Raw genomic sequence first — 22,776 nt, 5'->3', positions numbered from 1 at the left:
AAAATAAACTGTTTTTAGCAAAAAAACAAAAAAACAAACACCACAGAGTCCTTTGACAATATTTCTAGAAAACATTTTTAGCATAAAAATGTTTTTTAAAACAACAATTATACGTTAAGTAAAATTTCAAAATCATTTATATTACTCCAGATTCCAGAAGGCATTTGGAATAGAAATATTTTGGAAGGCATGTAAAAACGCTTATCTCTGTCCGTACGGACCGGGGAAGCTGACCCAACCTTATTTGTATTTAGACCTGGGGGCGCACGTTAGTGAATAGCGGATTGAGTTAGATTCCGGAGGCTTGACCCGATCAATAAACCCCCCACCCCCCACTCCAGTTCAATCGCCGGAGCAAAACTCCAAGTCCAACGAAGAAATGCCTAAATTTCTTTGCGATGTCAGAGTCCTCCTCGTCGTTGCAGCAATCGCATTCATCTATCTTCAGGTTTCCCCTCCATTTTCCTTCCTCCCTCACCTCTTTATCACTTGCCTTTCAAATTGTGAATCAAATTCTTCGTTTTTCTTAATAATCAATTTCAAATTCAAAGCATGGAAGCTATCAATATTCAACTGCGCGTTCTTGCATCCAAGTTAGTATGTTATTAATATGCCGTTTGTTTGTTTTTTGGGCTTCAGTTGCGGCTTTTTGCTACCCAGTCCGAATATGCCGAACGCATAGCTGCTGCAGTACGTTGCATACATTTATTTTTGTTTATTTGTTTATTTTTTATGTGCATGAAGTGTAGCTTATTTGAGTAGAGGAGATCCACTGCAGATTTGTATGGTATCTTATTGATCAGCTTCCTTCATTGTTTAAGAATTACCTATTTATTGGATCTTCAACAGGTGGAGGCAGAAAACCATTGTACCAGTCAAATGCGATCTCTGATTGATCAAATAAGTATGCAACAAGGACGAATTGTGGCCCTTGAAGGTTAGTCTGTGATTATTAGTTGCTTTTTTTCTATTCCATTCCTTGTACATGATATCCAGTACTAAAGGGTTAATAGTGTATATGTGGATGGTCATACATTGCTAATGTTTTTAAACCTCCTTTCTATTATGGGTTGCTTCCAATTGTGTGTATTATGAATTTTTCCATTATGGATTGCGCCTCCAATTGTGTGTATAGCCGATGAGGTGTCTGGGCAACTCTATGCAAGGCCTGGGCATGCCATCATTAGATTTCAATCCTTACTGTTTTAAAATTTTATGTATTCACATGAACCTTTTGCACTAGGATTGCTTCTAGAAAGTTTGAGGGAAAGAAAATGGTGGGGAAAAATAAAAGAAAAGAAAAAATAAGGAAAATTTATACATTTTTTCTCTTGTTTGGTTATCTATGTAAAAGTTGAGGGAAAGAAAATTAAATTGTCGAGGAATGCATTTTTCTTAAACTTTCCTCACCTTTATCCTAGGAAAATGGGGAGGAAAATATTTTAGCATTTTCCCTCATCTTTCCTTAGTATTTGTTTTTCATCACCATTTTGTACAATATCCAAGCATGAGAAAATAACTTTCCTTAGCATTTTTTTGCCCTTTTCTTAGTATTTTTGAAGAACCAAACATAGGCTTCAAGTTTGAATTTATTTCTATTTTGGCACCTCTTTTTAATGTATATACTTCTCTTTACTTATAAAAAAAAAAGAAAAAAAAAGTTTGAATTTATTTGTAGTCGCTTTCTTCTACTCTTATACCACTCTATAAGGAATCTGTAAATGGAAGCCTGTTATACCAAAAAAAAAAAAACAAAACAGTTTGCAACTTAATTTTCAGTTTACATTCATAATTGAAAACATAGGTAGGTACTTTAGTTACCTTTCTTCACTGACAAAGGCAGTATGCCATATTTCAAAATACTGTCTGTTTTCATACTAATTTACTATCTTACATGGTTCTTTCTCATATGAAGTGGTTACTGAAAATGGATTAGAACCCATCAATTAGGTCAAGCCTAAATAATCTGCATTTGGTGAAATCTTAAAGTAATTAGATGATTCTGCACCATCTAAACATTTTTTTACATTAAATAGTGCAAATTATTTAAAAATTGTGTTGAGAAAATTCTTGAAATCACCTTCTCTAAATCACCTGATTGTGATTATCTTGTTCTGTTTTGTGCCATACTGACATTATTAATCACTGCCACATATATGAGTTGAGTGCTTGAGGAACATCTAGGAAAATGCTTTCTCTAGCCTAAATATTATCAAAATATAACCAAAATATTTTGGGGTAGGAGGGCTCTCGTTCGGAAGCCACACTTAGTAAGGTGTGCGACTACTTGTTTAGATAAAAGGAAGGGGTGTTTGGACTTTAGGTGTCTATCAACACTCAACAACGCTCTCATTTACAAATGGAGTTGGTGTTTTGCTGATGAAAGGGGGCCTTTGGAAGCAAGTTATCAGTGGGAATTATGGAGTAGAAGAAGGGGAATGACACTCTTGTAAAGTGAGGGATGGGTATGGTGTGGGTTATGGAAAACCATAAAGAAGGATTGAGATATTTTGAGTGGTAGAATTTCTTTCTTAGCAGGTAATGGTCAGAGGGTGAGACTTTGGAAGGATGGTGGTGCGGAGATGAATTATTGTGTTTTACCTTCTCTTCTTTATTTGCCTTAGCCATGTCAAATGAGGCATGAGTGGCAGATGTTTGAAATTCATCAATTGAACGGGGTGGTTTGACTTCTTGCTTCTTTAGGCCTTTCAACGATTGGAAGGTGGAAAGTGTGGAGCAGTTCCTTTTGAGACTTCAAGAAAAGAGGGTGTATAGGGATGAGGAAGACAACGTGCTTTGGATAGAGTCAAAGAGCAGAAAGTTTTTAGTCAAAACCCTCTATCTTGCTTTGGAGTCGGGAGGTTTAATCTCCTTTTTGATGAGCATCATTTGAAACTCTTGGGTGCCACCTAAGGTGGGTTTTTTTGCATGGAAGGTCACATGGGGAAAGACTTAACTTTGGATCAGGCTCAGAGAAGGGGGTGGTCTTTAGCTAACAAATGTTTCCTTTACTATAATGATTAACAAAGAAGAATCCATTGACCATATCTTTGTTTATTGTGTAAAGACAAAGGTTCTATAGCAATTTCTTTTTGCCCTCTTTGGCTTGTCTTGGGTTCTCTCTTCTATGGTTAGAGAGACCCTTCTAGGTTTGCATGGTTCTTTTGTGGGCAAAAAACATAATAGGGTTTGGAAGGTTACCCCTTTATGTATCTTTTGAACAGTTTGGAAGGAAAGGAACATAATTGCTTTTGAAAAGGAGGAGCTTTCGAACTAGAGGTTGAAAAACACTTTTGTTTGTAATTTATGGTCATGGATCAAGGTGTTTATAGTTGATCGTCCTTTGTTTTAACCAACTTTGTTAATTGGTTGGGTTCTTGGTGAGGGTGACTGTTGTTTTTTGTAGTCCCTTGTTTCTCTTGTTTGCCTTTTAGCGATTAGTGTATACTTCCTGTATACTTTGACGCTCAGTAGGTGCCTCATTTTTATATATATCGTTTTATTTTACCTATCAATATATATATATATATATATATATATATATATATATATATATATTGATAGGTAAAATAAACCCAACTTTGAGCTATCCTAGGATAGGTAGCAGTGTGCTTGGGAGCGCGAGCCCTACCGGTTGAGCCCATTGTTAGCCGGGGATAGGCGTTTGTTAGGGCTGTAAGAGGGTTGGGGTGACGTCTCATAAGGTCTGTCAATCTGCTATTAGGCTTTAGATCAAAACCCTAAAATGAGTTCAATTTTCAAAACCATGTCTAGGAGATCCACTGATTCTCAAGATACTGTTGTAAACAGTGAAAAGATCAATTATCCTAAGATCCAAAATGATTTAGATGATTGGAAGTTACCCAGGGTGTCTAATCAAGAAATTTATAAGAAAGAAACCTTTAAGTTTTTTACGGATTATACTATCAAAACCTCTGAAATGTCAGTCAGCTTAGAACAAGATGATCAAGTCATAAGACTCCTAGATAGCAAGTCCATAGAGAAGCATAAGTAAGATGACTATAATTTCATACACTTTGGTATGATTCAAGTAGCAGCTAAGCCTTTGACAAGATTAAGTTTAAACACCTCTATTGTCACATGTTTAAGGGATAATAGGCATCTCGATTATCGAGATTCTATTATAGGGGCAATCCAAGCTGGACTGAATGATGGCCTAGTTTATTTCCAGTGTTTCCTTAACTTCACAGAGTCTAAGAGATGCAAACATATTAGATTCTGTTGTCCTGCATATTAAGACCCATGGCTTTAAGATCAAACCAGGAAACAGTCTTGTTTCAATCATAACCAAGTTTGCCTATAAGAGCATGAACACAAGCGTTGGATCTGGAGCTCTTTGCACCAGTCCTAAGGGTGAGACCACTCTCTTTTACTCTGATATGCTTGATAAGTCAAACTTCATAATCCCCAAGAAGATCTTGTGGAAAGATGTTAAGTTTCCAGAAAACTGGCATTTTGCTAATGCTGTTCCAGCTATAGAACAAAGATCTGAAAGTATTGAACAGATTGTTCAATATCCTGACGGAGGAGGAGATCGGGTTTTCTCCAACTCTTTCCGTTATTCCAACAGCCGTAGAGTTTCAGTTTATGAACTCTCTAGAGTTTCAGTTTATGAACTCTCTAGAGCTTCAAACTCTTCTATCCCAGTTAGAACCACTAGGGAAGAAGAAGGTTCCAGTTCAGCAAATCCTAAGAATATTAAGTTAACAGGTGTTAGAAGTCACACCAACGTGGCCAGACCATTTTACATTGAGGAAAATGAGTCTACTTAGGAATCACAACAGGATGAGTCCCCTGTTATGTCTCCTACCTATTCCCAGATGATTAACACTATAAGCCTGAGTGATGAGGACTTTGAGATCAATAAGGATCTGTTAAGAAAGGACTTCTATTATGAAGTCAATAAGCAAAGGAATGATTGGTTCTTTAGCACTGTCCCCAAAGTCATTAGAACCCTATACCAAGAAGAGTTTTATGCCTACTTAAGACAAGAAAAGAAAAATATTAAGTTTTGGATTTGGTTTGAACTCTTCAAACAAGAGGAATACCCAGATTACTCCTGTCAACGTATTAATAACACTTCTACAAAAGCCAAGATATGGAAAACCAGTGACAACATTGTCATAGAATCCATCCATCCCCCTGAAGCTAAGATAGAAAAGAATATTAATGGAACCATAGTCACAACTTCACCTTTTAAGACCAAGCTTGAGGATAAAGGAACTGCTAGTGCCGCTGATATTAGAAGGATTATGGAACAAATCAACTACACTAATATGTTTCTCATAACTCTTGGAAATCAAGTCAACAGAGTTGAGGAAATTATTGAAACTCAGGATCACCTTAAGAAGTCTTTTGTTAAGAATGACAATAAGCCTTTGTTTAAGCCTTTTGAATTATCTAAGAAATTCCAGGAAAATCCTCATATTGATCAAGCCCTCATTGATAGAATAAGCCAAAAGGTTAAAGATAACCTTGTTATCCCTTAAACACCTCAACCTTTTGCTATCCCTGAAACACCTTTGCCTTCCCATAGAAGAATCAATTTGGTTAAAAGAAATATTAGTCATAAGGAACCTTCTATCCAAACAACCTTTGAGATTAAGGTTCATAGTAACAGTCAAGAGAAAAATACTTTAATCATTAAGGACCTTTAAGAAGAAATAGGGCAGTATAAGGAAGATATTAAGAAATTAAGACAACCCACAAGTTTAAGATCTTTTACCCCCCATGATCATATCAATAAGATCGGTATTTACCATAGTAATCCTAACAAGATAGACTTAGAAGAAGTTCTTGAATCTTCACAACTCAATAATGATGAGATAAATGCATACTTAAATACTATTATTAAAGTTATCTTCCAAAGGTGGGAAGTCTCCCTTACTACAATAATTAAGAACAAATTTATCCTTGATATTGTTGCTTTAATTGATTCAGGTGCAACTTTGAATTGTCTACAAGAAGGTTTAGTACCTACCCAGCTTTATGAGAAGACTAGACAAACTCTTTTTGGAGCTAATGGTAAAAAGCTTACTATCAAATACAAGCTGTCAGATGCCCATATTTGTAACCAAGGCATTTGCATTAAGTAAACCTTCATCCTTGTTAAAGACCTTAAGGAGAAAGCTCTCCTTGGAGTCCCTTTCTTAAGCTCCATCTTTCCCATGTGGGTAGATGACTAAGGTATAAGAACTAAGCTTTTAGATATGGAAATTCTGTTTAAATTTGCCAATCCACCCGGAGAAAGAAGTATAAACACCATAAAAGATCAGGTGATTAGGGTTAAGGAAAATCATGTTAATCTCTTAAAGCAAGAGATTGCTCTGGTTAGAACAGAAGATCAATTAAAGGTTAAGAAAACTTAAGATGCCATAGAAAAATTTAAGAATAAAATTGTTGGTGAAGTTTGTTCTAACATTCCTAATGCATTTTGGCACAGGAAGCAGCATGAGGTAGAATTGCCTTATGAGCCAAATTTTAGTGAGAAAAATGTTCCCACTAAAGCAAGACCAATCCAAATGAACAAGGATTTGTTAAGCTATTGTGAAAAGGAAATCCAAGATCTCATTGATAAGAAGTTGATAAGGAAGTCTAAATCCCCTTGGAGTTGTTCAACCTTCTATGTTCAGAAACAAGCTGAATTAGAAAGAGGAACACCTAGATTAGTCATCAACTATAAGCCCCTCAATGATGTTTTAAGATGGATTAGGTATCCTATCCCAAATAAGAGAGACCTCCCTCAAAGGTTAGTTAAGTCCAAAGTTTTCTCTAAGTTTGACATGAAATTAAGATTTTGGCAAATCCAGATTGCTGAGAAAGACAGATACAAAACAACCTTTGTGGTCCCATTTGGACATTATGAATGGAATGTAATGCCTTTTGGTCTTAAGAATGCATCTTCTGAGTTCCAAAACATAATGAATGAAATCTTTAACCAGTTCTCTGACTTCATTATTGTCTACATTGATGATGTTTTGATTTATTCAGATTCTGTTGAACAGCATTGGAAACATCTCAATAAGTTTATTGAGACTGTTAAGAGTAATGGTTTAAGCTTATCAGCCACTAAGATTAACCTCTTTCAAACTAAGGTAAGATTCCTAGGTCATCATATTTATCAAGGAACATTCACTCCAATTCAAAGATCAATTGAGTTTGCTAATAAGTTTCCTGATGAGATTAAGGACAAGAAACAATTATAACGTTTCTTAGGAAGCCTTAATTATGTGTCAGACTTTATTCAAGATCTAAGCCAGCTTTGTGCCCCCTTAAGACAAAGACTTAAAAAAAATCCAGTTCCTTGGAATGAAAATCATACCAAGATTGTCAAAATTGTCAAGTCTAGAGTCAAGACCCTACCATGTCTTGCCTTAGCTGATCATAAAGCCTTTAAGATAGTTGAGATTGATGCTTCTGACATAGGATATGGTGGATTCTTAAGCAAAGAAGTAATAATCAAGAGTTATTAGTTAGGTTTACTTCAGGAACATGGAATCATGCCCAACTCAACTATAGTACCATCAAAAAAGAAATTTTAAGCATTGTTTTATGCATTTCAAAATTTCAAGATGATCTTTTGAATCAAGACTTTTTATTAAGAGTTGACTGCAAATCAGCAAAATCAGTTTTACAAAAGGATGTTAAGAATATAGCTTCTAAGCATATTTTTGCTAGATGGCAAGCTATTTTAAGCAATTTCGATTTTCAAATTGAGTATATTTAAAGGAAAAAGTAACTCAATCCCTGATTTCCTAACTCGTGAATTTTTGCAGGATTCATAAGAACATGGCCCCCAAAAAAGACAAACAACCTCTTAAGCCCCTTAAGAAATCTCCAGATCCTAAGGAATCCCATTTAGCCCTTTCTGAGAAATTCATGCCATTCTATTATGAACATTTTGAAGTAGCAGGTTCTTGCAGCCATTTCAAACATCATATTCCTTTAGCATCCCCTAGTAGGGATATAGATTCAAGTTCGGAATCTCTACCTTTTGTGGAGGATTCCTTCCCCACAAATCCATCTTTTAATAATACTAACACTTTATCTGAATATATCAATTGCATTTCTGATTTGCAAGGAAGGTGTGAGACTCTTGAAAGGAAGCTTGAATTAGTTGACTTTTATCAGCTTATGTTAAAAGCCTAAGCCTCATTTTCCCCACTGGAAAATGGTGAGAATAAGCATTCTACCCCATTGGTAGATGTTAAAAAATTGAGTAAGGAAGAGTTGGACTACCGTATGTTAAGAATGTATTTCCATAAGACAGAGAATTTATATTCTTTCCAGCCAGATCTACGTCTCCTAATTTTTGAAAAAGCCAAGTCTTCAACTGAAGAAAAACAAATCTTCATCTCATCATACCTCCAGGATCTTCATATCTATCTCTCAACCAATATTGGTCTTAAGGTCCCAAGTTTAAGCTTGGTTATTGACAGGGAATTTGATGATTCCAAACTCTGTAAAATTGTCGATGAACCTATCTAGTGCCAACAAGGCATTAAGAAGATGTTATGCAACTGCAATAGAAATTTCACAATCAGTCGTGTTTGCTTGGACTTGCAGTACTATTCGCCAATCAGCCTTCCATTCAAGAATGAAGAATTATTCTTAACTCTAAAAAAACTTCTGGATTATGGATTAGTTCATCAAATTATCTGCTCTGATCCAAGTCAAGCATCCCAGTTTGGAAGAAAAATTGCTTTTGGCCTAACTCAAGGATTTAAAATGAACAAAAAATTCGCTGACGCCATCATCATCAGCAAAGCTCTTGAGTGGGTTTCTAGTGGTAGTTTTATTCCAACTCAGCACATTGTTTCTCTTCACTATCAAAACAGAAGACCGACGCGGCTGTCTTTTCCTCTACAATTTTCTGATATTTGTGCTAAACCCATAATTAAGCAAATCAAGCATTGGAGAGCCAAAATTATTAGCAGGGATTTTGAGGCTTATCCAAAAAATATGGGTTACCTCATTGCTACAGATTCTCGTCACCAAATTTTTAGTAGTAAGAAGTTGGATCCTCTTCCAACCAAGTCTTTTACTGCTAATGTCAAGCTTCTTGAGGAACATCGTAGGTATTACACTTTGCCCTAAGTATATTCCTCATTATGGCCTGTCAACAAGAATATTATCCAGCCATGCAGTTTCATCACCAAAAGCAGCAAGCATGTGACTACACAGTCCAAAGCAGCCGGTCAGCCGTCTTATTGGCCGAAAGTAAGATTCCCGGTGAAAATGTCTAAAGTATTACAGTAGAAAGTGACTTTTACTGTTCATTTTTTCACTATTCACTATTCATACACGAGATTACTATTCACAGCAGTTAGTCAAAAAGAAAACAGTGCTTTGTCCCCTATTTTTGGCTATTTAAGGAGGCTTGATCCTCATTCGTAAGCATCTTAAAATTTTTCATTTTTCTCTTCCAAGCTTATGCTCTCCCTTCTCTCTTCTTTCTCTCTCAACATGTAAGCCTTCCAAGCCCCAAGCTTTCTTCAAAGCTTTCCTCCCTTCTCTCATTGTAAGATGTTCATCTCCTTATGTATCTATGTTTCATGTTATACCTCCTATGATGGATGGTTTTTAAGCTATGTAAATTTTCAAGTTTGTTTGATGTTTTCAGTTTACCTCCTATCATGGATGGTTTTAATTTTATGTAGTTAAAGTTTGTGGTTCCTTCTCTTTTTAAATTTCTTTGGTTATTTATCTTGTTTATTTTCTAACTCCTCTTCTTTGTTTTGAATCATGACATAATTCCTGTTTTCATTGCATATGACTATTTGTTTTTAAACAGGAATTATGCCATGATTCAATACAAAGAAGAGGAGTTAGAAAATAAACAAGATAAATAACCAAAGAAATTTAAAAAGAGAAGGAACCACAAACTTTAACTACATAAAATTAAAACCATCCATGATAGGAGGTAAACTGAAAACATCAAACAAACTTGAAAATTTACATAGCTTAAAAACCATCCATCATAGGAGGTATAACATAAAACATAGATACATAAGGAGATGAATATCTTACAATGGGAGAAGGGAGGAACGCTTTGAGGAAAGCTTGGGGCTTGGAAGGCTTACATGTTGAGAGAGAAAGAAGAGAAGGGAGAGCATAAGCTTGGAAGAGAAAAATGAAAAATTTTAAGATGCTTACAAATGAGGATCAAGCCTCCTTAAATAGCCAAAAAGAGGGGACAAAACACTGTTTGCTTTTTGATTAACTGTTGTGAATAGTAATCCCGTGTATGAATAGTGAACAGTAAAGTCACTTTCTACCATAGACACCCAGGACTATGGTAGAAACTTTAATTACACAAAATTAAAACCATCCAAGATAGGAGGTAAACTGAAAACAAAAAACAAACTTGAAAATTTACATAGCTTAAAAACCATCCATCGTAGGAGGTATAACATAAAACATAGATACATAAGGAGATGAATATCTTACAATGGGAGAAGGGAGGAAAGCTTTGAAGGAAGCTTGGGGCTTGGAAGGCTTACACGTTGAGAGAGAAAGAAGAGAGAAGGGAGAGCATAAGCTTGGAAGAGAAAAATGAAAAATTTTAAGATGCTTACAAATGAGGATCAAGCCTCCTTATATATATATATATAAACAACCAATATGAAATAATAAGCATGAACTATAGGTGATCCCTTAGAAGCTATTGCTTTATTGTCTGGATGTCACCTAGGAGGTGTGCAGCCTTCGTTAGTGCTCTTTTCCACCTTCTGTTGATTGATTTCTGATTCCCCATGTACCTTGTGACTTATGTATTAGTTGATTCTTATACCTATCAAAAAAAGAAAAGAGTATTAGTTGATTCTTATGAGCAGGAACCTAGGATGTAAAAGGTTTCACCACACTTCACTTGGTGCTTACTCGTGATTCTTTTTCCTTAATAACATATTCGTCTAATGGGCTTTACTATCAGGGCTAACTATGCTCCCCCTACCTTTTAGGTCCTCGAGTTCAATTTTGATGGAGGGGGACTCAACAACTGTTTTTTCTTGGGTCTCCAAGGGCAGGAGAGGGCCATGAAAATATGGCTATTTGTTACAATAGAGCACAAATCTTTCCCACTCTCTTCTTTTGATTGGTTGAATGATCTTTCATCCTTCCTTTTACATTTTCTTTCCTTCAATAATGAGCTTTACGTTCCTTATAAAAAAATTCTTAAAAAAAATCTTATTTGTATTCATGTTTGATACTGATGCAGATTTCTTGCCTATGGTTGTATTGCATTGATGTTATTTTGACAATTTCCTTAGTTGGATACTTCCATTGTGCTGGAGACCATCAATTTGTGTCTTGTCACATAGGTCTTTGTGGATGACTAACAAATCTCTCTTAAGTAGTTTGATTAGCTTTATCCTAATATCAATTTCCAGATAATTATCTTAGTGAATTGAGCTTTTTATGGTGTAGATCTTGTTCGCTTAAACCATATGGTGTTGTTGATTTGTGTCCAAAAGGATTAATTCTCACATATGTCAATTTTGTTCAGACCTTGAGCTTTGGTTCAGCCTCCTTTAGTGCCTTATATTATGGTTTTCTTTTCTTCTGCAGGCATACCATAAAAAACAATGGCGTTTATTCTTTTTTTCATTATATGCTATTGCTTAAGATTGCTTTAAGTTTCCACCTCTGCATGCCATAAGCATTAGAAAATTTTACCCCTCCAAAGTTCTTCTTGATGGTATTGCATGATCTTTTAATCATTTCAGTAGATCATAATCCTCAATATTGTTAAGCTCTTAATTTACGCTATTTTTTCCACAGAGCTAGATCAAAACTAGTTCTCTTTCCTGCTGCATTTTTTTTTGTTTTCTTTTTAACTGTCACCTATAGCTAAGGGAAGTCATGCAGTTGCTATTTTGGTTCTGAACTTTAATGTTGCTTTTCTGCTTTATGAGTGAAGAAATTATTTACTATTTGTCTGGTTTTCTTCAACTAAGCTTGTTCTACATTTGCAGAACAGAAGAAACTTCAAGACCTAGAGTGTGGACAATTGAGAACTCTAGTTCAAGAGCTTGAAAGTATGTTCTTATCAATATTGAATTCAATTTTCCCTTCTTTTGTTTTTTAATCAGTTCCTTTTCTCTCTTGAGATAAAGTATGATGATATTCACTGTTTTGAACTATTTTGGTTATTCATGGCATTGATTGACAAAATCATGTACTTGAGACCTCTCACTTCCATTGCCAACTACTCAGTTTTTACAGTTGAAAGCAACTCTTAGTGCATGTAATATTTGTGTTCAGGTACTATAATCGATGCAAAAGAAGTATGTAAACAAAATTGTTCCTGCAACCCATTCAATTAAGATTCAAATGCTCATTACAAACTTTGCTTTCTTTTTATTTGAGAAAATAAGGGAAACCAGAAAGCATCTTAATCCTAAACAAGAGAACTTGAGAACTCAAAACAAAGAGGAGGGAGAATGAGATCTTTTTTCTTTTCTGACCCAAAGATATATGAGAAAGTCTCTCAATGCCAACAGGACGGCTCTCACAAACAATCCTGTTTGAAGTCTGACTCATTAAGGCTGCTGATATGGCTTCCTCGAGTCACCCAAATGGGTCAGGTCTTCAGAAAGCAATTAGCAACAGGTGGGGAGATTTCTAGCTAGAACATCCTTTTCTGTGGGGATGGCAATTGACCATATTTTGGTTGGATGATCAGTGTGGAGACTCCTTTTGAGAGGCTGCTTTCTGGCTTTGCTTCATTGGGCTACTTCCAATTTGATGAAAAATGGTTGGTCACTGGTCAACTGTTGTTGTCTTTGTAAGTTATGGAGACATCAGACAATCACTTCTTGATCCGTTGTGTTTGGGTGTTCAATTTGTGGAGCTTACTGTTTTCCTTATTTGCTTTCTCTTAGATCTTTCCCTGCATGGTCAAGGACGTGTGGCTTGTTTGACATGGTAATTTTGTGGGCAATAGGCAGATGGCAGTTTGGAGAATGGTTCCCTTTGGTTTATTTTGCAATTTTTGGGTGGTGAAAAATAAAAGAATTTTGAGGTTTGGAACTGTTTGAAGCTAGCTCTGAAGAATCACTTCATTCAATCTATACGGTTTTTGTCCAGAAGCTCATTTTCCTTCTTTCCTAGACTTTGTGGCTAGCTTGGGCTCAGTGTAGGCCAGGTGGTGTTCTTGGTTTTTCTTCATCGTTGGTGCCCTTGTATGCATTCCCTCCATATGGGGTTGTGCTCCCAATTTTCTTCTAGATGACTATTAATATACCATTTTAATTTGTCTATCCAAATGATAGGTTTTGTCTCTTATGAAATTATTTTCATGCATGCCTTCTTGTCCAAGGTCCACAATCAAGTATAGAAGTAATGTCTAAGAGGTTATTTGGTTGTTGGAATTTGTCTTGGATGGTCTACAAGCACTCTTGCTCCAAAAACCAGCACAAAGGATCATTCAACAACTGGAACACAATACTTGGAAGTTGGGCCACCACTGAAGTTAACATTGTTGAGGATCTACAACTGTGTCTTTGTTTTCATTGGACCTTTTGTGGGATATCTTGGAAAAAATTGGGGTGGCCCTTCTGGACGCCAATGACTTGCCTCACACATGCCTTGGTTAAGCCCACACAGTGCCTCATTTGGCAGTAAGGGTAGCTGAGCTCATCATGGTTCCTCCTTAAAGAGCATTTTGAGCTTTTAGACATATGTAAAAGGGGATGTTGGCTCTGGAGGAAACATACTGGATTTTTTATCTCCAAGAAGTCATTACTTATTCTTTCCTATGGACTTTCAAATCAAACTAAACTCTTTTTGACTCATTGATTGTGAGAGTCTAATGGGCCATTTGGCAAGAGCTATATACCTAATGGCCCATCACATTGTTGTGACCCATTTGGAAAGAAGAAAATGTTCTCTCCCATGTTCTGTCATCAAAAAGATGCACATGACAGTGTTAGGCAGCTGCATGTGACTAAGCCTCACAGCCTATTGATGTGTCAGAACATGGATGCTGTGAGCTTTGTTCAACTGTTTGCCCAAGCACTGGGCATCTTGTGCAAGCTGTTCCACAGCACCTGTTGGGCCTACAAAAATCATCTGAAAGTCATGCACCGCTGGTGTCACTCTGTGGCCGAGTCCAAAGGGTTGGACCATGAAACCTATCAAATGCTTTGGTCCTTGAAAATGTTATATCATATGAATTTCATGTGCATATATATATATATATATATATGTTATAGGTAAGAGTTATAGTGGAATGTGGCATATTTTATTATCTAGCAAGTGTTAGTTCTGCATGATTGGAGTTGTTACTGCCAACTTATAAGAAGATTCCTATTAATCAAGACTCTAATCTTTGATGGCATTTTAACTTTGGACCCTGAATAACATGAGTGTCTTGCTGTGTAGGATTATTTGTATATTGACCTTTCAAGGTTTCTCGTGTTTAACAACTCTTGACCTGTTTTCTCTTCCTTCATGTTTGCAGGGAAAGGCCTACAGAGACTGATTGATAAAGTACAGGTTTGGATATAATGGCGTGCTTCTCAGTTTTATTTTTTCCTTGGATGTCATAACTTTTGCTCATCTCATCCACCCTGTCTATTGAATTTATCAGGAGCCTGTCGCAGCCGTTGTGATCATGGCATGCAATCGTGCTGATTATCTGGAGAGGACTATTAAATCTGTCTTGAAGTATGTTTTGTGTTTGTAGCTTCTTGTACTTCATATTGTAGTGCCTTTTATGCATTGTACGCATTTTCATCTGACACACCTTGCATGATACACTATTTTTTCTTCAGATATCAAAGCTCTGTTGCTTTAAAGTATCCACTCTTTGTATCCCAGGTACTTGACCTCATTGGGTTTTATTGAAAACTTTGCTTTTGCCTTATTGGTACAGTTAACACATTTTTCATTCTTTAGTTGAGATTCAGGGGACAGTTATGTGGTAGTTTTTTTCCCTCAGGATGGAGCAGATCCAAGTGTTAGAAGTAAGGCCTTGAGTTATGATCAGCTAGCATATATGCAGGTATATTGTTTCATATATGTATTATCAGGTAGATGATGTTGTGTTCTGGGAGCATGGTTCAGTGCATCTTAATCATCTGTACTTGGTTATTGATTGGGTTTGTGTTACACCCTGAAACCACCTCTCTAGAAATCTAGGGTAATATGGTTATTTCACATGTCAAGCACAACATGGAAATAATCTTAGCTAACTAACAAAATATCTTGTGGAAAACAGAGTCATGGATAAGCCCTATATAAATAGGCTAGATAGGTTTTCCAAATCCAGTAACTAATAAATTCCAGTAAGTTGAAACATCCACTTATCCCACTAACATTCATTCTCGAACATCCAAATCACAACCTAGAAGCATAAGTAGTACACTTATCACATAGAATCCTGGGTATGAATAGCTCCCAAGTAACCAAAAAGGGGGTAAAAGAATACCTATAAAAATGTATGGACAGCTCTTGAATTTCTATCTCCAGAAGCCTATTCAACAAACAAAACTCCTTCCCAACATTCGTCACATACCTGGTCCTCACTTGAACAAGCTCATGGCAACCAAGTAAGAAAAGAATAGGATGACAAGTGTAATCAAGCAACATTTCAAATAAGGATTTCAGAGAAGGATTTTGTTCAAATCATGATATTGATAACATTTTCTTTGTAACACCCGGTAACACTAAAGGTTTCCTCATTTGGAGTCATTTGGGTTTTGTCAAGCTCGGTGAGACAAACCCTCTTAGGGTAGCATGGTAAAAAGGTCTAGAGGGTTGCCCCACTGTATGTTTTTTGGACATAATGGAAGTAGAGGAATTAGAGATCTTTTGAAAGCAAAGAGATGTTTGATCAGGTGTTAAAACTTACTTTTCTTTGTAACTTTTTGATGTGAGTTAATTTGTATATTGATTGGGGGATCCTTATCTATGATAGATTTTGTAAATTGGCTAGGGTCCCCATGAAGGGGCTTTTGCTTTTATTGACCTATCTTTTGTTTTTTTTTTTGTTTGCTTTTTGGCATCCTCTGTATACAACTTGTGTACTTTAGTGCACCTTTGCTTGGCACTGTTAATATAATTTCTTTATTTGCCTATTAAAAAAAGAAAAAAAGAAAAAACTCCTAGTAACACTAAATACCAGTCAATCCCTAAGATCTGAATAACACCTAGTAAGAAACTAATGGAAAAGCCAGGGCATTAATGTGTCACTTCCAAATATTATGGTTGGACTTATTTTTTGTTTTTCAGCACTAAGATATGAAAAAAAAAAAAAACAAAAAACCATGTTCTGTATATAGTAGGTTTGGCATGAAAAGCAATCTAGGATACCATCAAAACTGACATTAGTTGATTGCAGCACTTGGATAACGAACCAGTGAAGACCGAAAGGCCAGGGGAATTGATTGCATACTACAAGATTGCACGTAAGGACTTTTTGATTCTCACTTTTTTGCTTCTCTAAACTTCACTTATTGAATTCTTTACTATTTCTAGGTCATTACAAATGGGCACTGGATGAGTTGTTCTACAAGAATAATTTCAGCCGAGTAATCATACTAGAAGGTGCCAATATCTGTGCTTTAAAATATCTTTCACCTTTTTTCTCCTTTATTTTTTTACTAGAGAATGGGGAATAATGTCTATGCTAAGAAAAATTCTGTTGTTGGAAAGCAGATGATATGGAAATTGCCCCTGATTTCTTTGACTACTTTGAGGCTACCGCAGCTCTCCTGGACAATGATAAGTGTGTCTTCTGGATGAACTAAAGCTCATATAAGTTAAATTTCATTTTTAGAAGTTATTGATTAACTTCAAAGTTCTGATGTTTTTTCTGCACTTACCTCGGTATAAAACCATGATAGGTCCATTATGGCTGTTTCTTCATGGAATGACAATGGGCAAAAGCAGTTTGTGCATGATCCTTGTAAGCTCTTCTGAATTTTCTCTCTGTGAACTTGCCATTAAAAGATCAAAGAGCCTGATGATAAATATGCAGATTGGCATTTGTTATACAATCAATCTTCCTAAAAGCTTAAGTTTGTAGGATTTGGGTCGTCAATGTATATTATGCATTCTAACACCACCCTTTACATATAGCCTCCTTTGGGCTTACACGCAGGTTTAACAAATTGGGGAAATAGCCTTCTTTTGGGCTTAATAAATTAAGGAAATAAATATGTGGTGAGATTCAAATACATGACCTCTTGTCAAAGGAGGCTCTGATACTATGATAGACTACCGATTTTCCTAAAAGATTGAACTTGTAAGATTTGGACATACAGTGTTTATCATGCATTCTAACAGTATTCATTTACCAGTTCTGCCACATATACATTTCAGCAACCCTCATTTCAGTCATAATTATGCTATAGACGTATGACTTGACAAACCACTCTCTACAGCTGACTAATGCATCAGAGATTTTGTTAATGAAAATTTTATTTGTCTTTGAAACAGAAGCTTTAAAAACTCTTATCTATATTTGATACCTTCTGCAGATACACTTTATCGATCAGATTTCTTTCCTGGACTCGGATGGATGCTGTCTAAATCTATATGGGATGAGTTATCACCAAAGTGGCCAAAAGCATATCCTTTATGGTCTAAATTATTTTTTTGTGCATCTAATAAAAAATAGTTTTAATTAGTCCTACAAATTTTCTTTGACAAAACTTCACTTACTGGGATGATTGGTTGAGGTTAAAAGAGAATCACAAAGGTCGGCAGTTTATTCGTCCAGAAGTATGCAGAACATATAATTTTGGTGAGCATGTACGTGTATCTGTCTGATCAGTATAATTCTTGTTTAGAAACCAACTGTGCAGCTGTAAATGGTTTGCCTCCTTTGTGTATCATTGTGTCATATTTGTGTATCTGTTCATGCCTTTCTACAATTGATTAACCAATATGGCATTTGCAGCACTACATCTTTAAATATGGTATTTTGATGTCTTAGTTTATTTCCACTTTTTTTTTTTTTAGTTTTGAACAGATCTTGTATTTTTGGAAGGATTTCTTGCCCTTCTTTTTACTTTTCCAATCAGAATCCTCCTTTTGTACCTTTGAATTCATTTCAATGAATTTTCTGGTTTTGAATGAAAGAAAATAACTCAAAATGGCATATGTTTCTGTAAAGATAAGCCAAGAAACTTTGGTACTGGACTCTTACTAGATATTTGCTGCATTCACTTTACTTCAAACCCTGTAGTTATTGGTCCTATGATACTGGCAAGTTCTTTTACGAACCATTTACTGTGGTCTTGGATGGTTTTGAAAATTCTCCTATTTTCACCCTTCACCTGCCATGTTGATAACAATGCCAAAACTTGTGTATCTTTTTTTCATTTGTCAGATGACAGTAGTGATTTTCCTCAATAATTCAGGTATACATACAGGTACTGAGTGATAATTCAAGGGTGGTTTCTTTATCAGGGTAGAGATTCTTCATATCAACACCACTAGACTGTTATTGCAGGAATTTTGTGACCTTACAAAATCTTTTGAAATTTTTGATTGATTAAACTAGTTGGATGTGTTTCCAGCTACAAGGATAAACTTTTTTTGGTGGGGGTTGTGGGTTTGGTTTTGTGTTCCTCAGTTCAAAGCGATCATAACTTCCATATCCATATTGTATTTTTGGGCCCTCTTTAATAAGGCATGACTTGAATATCTTGATATTCCTCAAGTGGGAGGGCAGCACCTAAATTGGCATTTAGCCCTTGAGGCCTGGCTCAGGTGGCTAAAGGATTTGGGGTGGGATGGGAAGGTTATAGGTTCAATTTCATGTGTCTAGAAAAGAGATTACCTGTAAAAGAAACACTTAAAATGGTATGAAAATCCTACTTTCTAAGATATCCATATGCCAAGTCTAGGAAGTGTGGATTCCTTATGTTCTTGCTTCTTAGAGCTTCTGTGATTCTCTGCAGGGTTCTAGTTTCGGGCAATTTTTCAAACAGTATCTTGAACCAATTAAACTGAATGATGTCAGAGTAAGTTACTGCTTATGTTATAACTTGTTAAATTTACTCTTAACTAGTGCATACTCTGACATTACCTTGAGGCTTTTTTTTTTTCTGTTCTCTCCTAAAGGTTGATTGGAAATCAATTGATCTTAGCTTCCTGAGGGAGGTAAGATATATTCCAAATGATTTGAAGTGAATGCATCATTTTATACACTTGTGACCGAAAAATGGTTTTCTGCTATTCCCAGGACAAGTATCCAAGGCACTTTGCTGATATGGTGAAAAATGCTAAACCGGTTTATGGGGCAGATGTTGTTCTGAAGGCATATAATATAGATGGTGATGTGCGTATTCAATATAGAGACCAGGCAGACTTTGAACGTATTGCACGCCAGTTTGGCATTTTTGAAGAATGGAAGGTAATTTCTCTCCCTTCCTGCATATATTTCCTTTTCTTTATACTTAAAATAGGAACAACATGTTTGATTTATGGAGCACTCCATTAAGTTTGAAAAAAGAGTTTGAATACTACCTGAGAACTAGGAGGAAATAAACCCAAGGAAAAGTTGTGGGGAAAAATATTCCTATATGTAATAACGAATTTTTCAGAGAAGGTACTGCAGTAACTTTATCATTCACATAAACATGCACCCAGTAAAGCTTTTACCTGCATTTAAGCAGTTTTAACAAAAATGCTTTTGGCTTTTAAAAGAGTACTGCTTTAAGCAAGGAAGAAGTTGCTTCTCATGAAAGCTCTACTTTGGCTTATGTGGGAAACCGTTTCAAATTAAATGCAAGTTCATAATATCAAGTTTACTCTTCTGATTAGAAAAGAAAAAAAAGCTTGCTCTTTACCTCCGAATGAGGAACTATAATGCCAAGTATGTCCTCTTAGTTATTGCCTAATAAACCACTCCACCTTTGTGAAACACAACTAATTTGATTAAGGAAATCATCTGGGGGAGGGGGGGTTAAATGGGCGATTAAAAACATTTCGAAAATAGTTAAATAAAATCATAAAACAAGTCAATAAGAGTGCAAGTAGGTAAAGAGTAGAGGGAAGAGAAATGCCAACTCCTTTTATAGTGGTTCAACAATTTTTGGATCTAGATTTTCCCTCTTTTCTGAATTTTTTGGGTGATTGGCATGGTGGCTAGCTTGTATTGCTCTAGTTTCTTTCTTTCTTTTTGCAGCTTAGTTTTGGCTCTTTTTTTATATTGCCTATATACTTAGGGTGTGTCCCCTGTTTGGCGTCTTCTTAATTCAATTTGCCTTTGTCTATAAAAAAAAAAATAGTGGTTTAGCAACACGCCTATGTCCACTCTCCTCAATCTCTTAATCGAGTGTGGGCTCCACTATCCAAGGCTTCAACCTAATCCTTCAATCTTTACAATTAGATTCATCGGCTCCAATGGGCACTACAATCCTTTCAAAGTTTTCCACCAACTTGAAGACTATTTCACTCAAGAAAGAATTGGTAGATGGAGTTTTTAATGCTCTCAATCCTAGTACAAATATAGCTCAATACACTAGAATAGCAAGGAATTTGCAAATTTGGATTCAATGCACTTAAATGAAGAGCTTTAAAAGAGAGAAAGTATGTGTAAAACTAATCATTGCAAGTGTTCGTTTCTCAATAAATGCAAAGGAGCTCTTCAATTTATAGAAAACCACCTCAGACGCTTGATATGATGCAAAAAGGCCTTGATTGGTTGAGCTCCGGTTCAACTAGTTGACTAGCCGTTGGTGCATTTAATGCTCTGTGGGTGACCGCTGGTGTTTTTAAGGTTTGACCAAACCTCAACTGGCTAGACACTAGCTACTAGAAGAAGAGATTTTTTGCAAGCTCTACTGGGAAAGCCCAAAGTTCCCTAATTGGTTCGACTGACTCATATTCATCCATTTTATCAGATATAAAGTCATTTTTAAGCTTAGGTAAAGATGAATGAAAGAATAGTTTTGAAGTGCATAAAGAAATTTTGACCTAAGTGCATCAATGAAACTCATCTTACAGAAATTCCTAGACACCCTAAGTCTTCAAGTTATCCCTTTCTTCAAGTCTTTTTGAATTTTTCACTAGAATACTTGAGCTTTCTTTGGAAATCATCAATGAAACCTGAAAACTTTACTTGATTTAAACTTGTTAGTGTCATTATCAAAAAGCAATTAGGAAAACCCTTGGGCTAATAACCTTTTTGCTTAACCCCAAAGAGCAACAAATCCGTTCTTAATGAGATACTTCTGACATTTTATTTGTAATTTTTTCCTAAATCTTCGCTTTGAAGAGTTTTTAATTGATTGTTTGTGCTTTTTGTAATGTAATAAGGCCTTTTTTCATTTTTATCTATCATCTTCTCTATTTGTTTTATCATTTTTTTTAATCTGTTACAATCTTAATCATTGAAGGTAATGAAAATTATATTAAACTTGTAGCCCCTTTTTTTTTTCTTTTCTTTATTTTGTTTTATTTTTTAAAATTTGTAGGTTTGTATAATTTAAAAAAAAAAAAAATTTAATGTGATTTTTTATGATCAAATGCTGTTATCCTTTTAGGATTATAAAGAGATTTAACATATTCTTTTCCCAAGCAGACTAAAAAGGAAAACTAATGACATAAAATGCTCTTATGAAATATAATTCCCAAATGCTAGTTTATCAACCAAATAAAAGTCATGGCTTTTGTTTTCTGCTACTTCTACTGCTTAAAATCTGAGCAAAGCAATGTCAAACATGCTGGTACAATGCAGCCTTGAGGTCTGACTCTAGTGGCATGGTGTCAGTGGGGATGTGAGAGGTTTCAGGTCATTCCCAATTAAAAAAAAATAACTATCCAAAAAAAAACGAAACTTGTTGATCATAATAACTTTGGCCCCTGGCTTCACAATATGATCAGTGACTTGATATTATTACTTCTGAATTTCTATAAAACTGACAAAAAACAATGATACCTAACTTCCATGAACCTAATAATTTGGCTGCGGCTGCATCATTTTATTTAACCCTCTTCTTTGATGTTTTTTTTTTACAAGCCTGTCATATTGTTGTATTTTCTTCATGTTTTGCAGGATGGTATACCGAGAACAGCATATAAAGGAGTTGTAGTTTTTCGGTATCAAACCCCGAGACGCATATTCCTTGTTGCTTCAGATTCTCTCCGGTGGCTTGGGATCGATTGAACATGGCTTTACACTGATCAAGGTGAGGTGGGTGAGTGTATCCCATTTTGCTATCACTTGTAAACTTTTTCGTGCGGTTTTCAATTGCTTCAAATTGTAGAACAAATTCAGAGAGGAAATTAGAGACTTTGGTGTGAAAATGGACAAAATTCTGTTAACTGATGGCCATGAATACTTGGTCTGTTTTCTCATTAATCAACAGAGTTGACATGGAGAATATATTAGAGTTGGGACAGAGCGGGTGCAGGTGCAGGCAGAAAATTGTAGTTGAAGCACAGTCGCTAGTCCTAGCAACACGACAAGTAATATAGCAGGTATAAGAGAGGACGAGGTGGCTGGCTTTGTCACATGAAATGAAACACCCACAAGTTAATTTTATGGATGCCACATCTTTGTGCCACATAGTGATTTTTAAGATCCTGATAAAATGTATGATAAATTAAGATATGATTGATTGCATTGAGGCAGCAAAGCCCATGACTTTGGTAGGTTTTGTTCTGTTTTAATTTTTGGTTTCTTTGATGGGAGACTTGCAAAATGGGCATGTCATGCCAGTTCTTGATGTATGACAGCTTCTGACCATACTACTTACACTTGATTTTCATCACATTCAAATTCTGTTTCCTCAA

The 22,776-nt window shown here is 35.7% G+C and overlaps 1 protein-coding gene and 1 long non-coding RNA gene across 5 annotated transcripts; both read left to right on the top strand.

Annotated features, from left to right (window-relative positions):
* The first annotated feature begins 277 nt into the window (after nucleotides 1-277).
* LOC117918900 (alpha-1,3-mannosyl-glycoprotein 2-beta-N-acetylglucosaminyltransferase) lies at nucleotides 278-22,776 on the top strand. 4 transcript variants are annotated; one of them, XM_034835873.1, is made up of 19 exons: nucleotides 278-448; nucleotides 640-690; nucleotides 850-937; nucleotides 11,997-12,059; nucleotides 14,486-14,514; nucleotides 14,615-14,691; nucleotides 14,799-14,844; nucleotides 14,966-15,028; nucleotides 16,367-16,433; nucleotides 16,504-16,572; nucleotides 16,684-16,753; nucleotides 16,872-16,933; nucleotides 17,508-17,598; nucleotides 17,688-17,781; nucleotides 18,936-18,998; nucleotides 19,099-19,137; nucleotides 19,220-19,390; nucleotides 22,037-22,169; nucleotides 22,350-22,776. In XM_034835873.1, the coding sequence occupies exons 1-18, from the start codon at nucleotides 380-382 to the stop codon at nucleotides 22,145-22,147; spliced, it is 1,323 nt and encodes a 440-aa protein (XP_034691764.1). In that variant the 5' UTR covers nucleotides 278-379; the 3' UTR covers nucleotides 22,148-22,169; nucleotides 22,350-22,776. The 4 variants fall into 4 exon arrangements, with proteins under 4 accessions (XP_034691764.1, XP_034691763.1, XP_034691761.1 ...); XM_034835872.1 differs by having other exon boundaries at nucleotides 14,486-14,520; nucleotides 22,037-22,178; XM_034835870.1 differs by having other exon boundaries at nucleotides 279-448; nucleotides 14,486-14,520.
* On the top strand, nucleotides 12,144-12,776 carry LOC117918902. The gene is made up of 2 exons (XR_004651969.1): nucleotides 12,144-12,633; nucleotides 12,707-12,776. It is a non-coding gene; the product is annotated as an uncharacterized LOC117918902 (long non-coding RNA).

This window comes from Vitis riparia, chromosome 7 (assembly GCF_004353265.1).
Source record: "Vitis riparia cultivar Riparia Gloire de Montpellier isolate 1030 chromosome 7, EGFV_Vit.rip_1.0, whole genome shotgun sequence".
In the NCBI taxonomy this organism is placed as follows: Eukaryota; Viridiplantae; Streptophyta; class Magnoliopsida; order Vitales; family Vitaceae; genus Vitis; species Vitis riparia.
The sequence above is the reverse complement of the archived record's forward strand: the minus strand, read 5'-3'. Positions and strand labels throughout refer to the sequence as shown.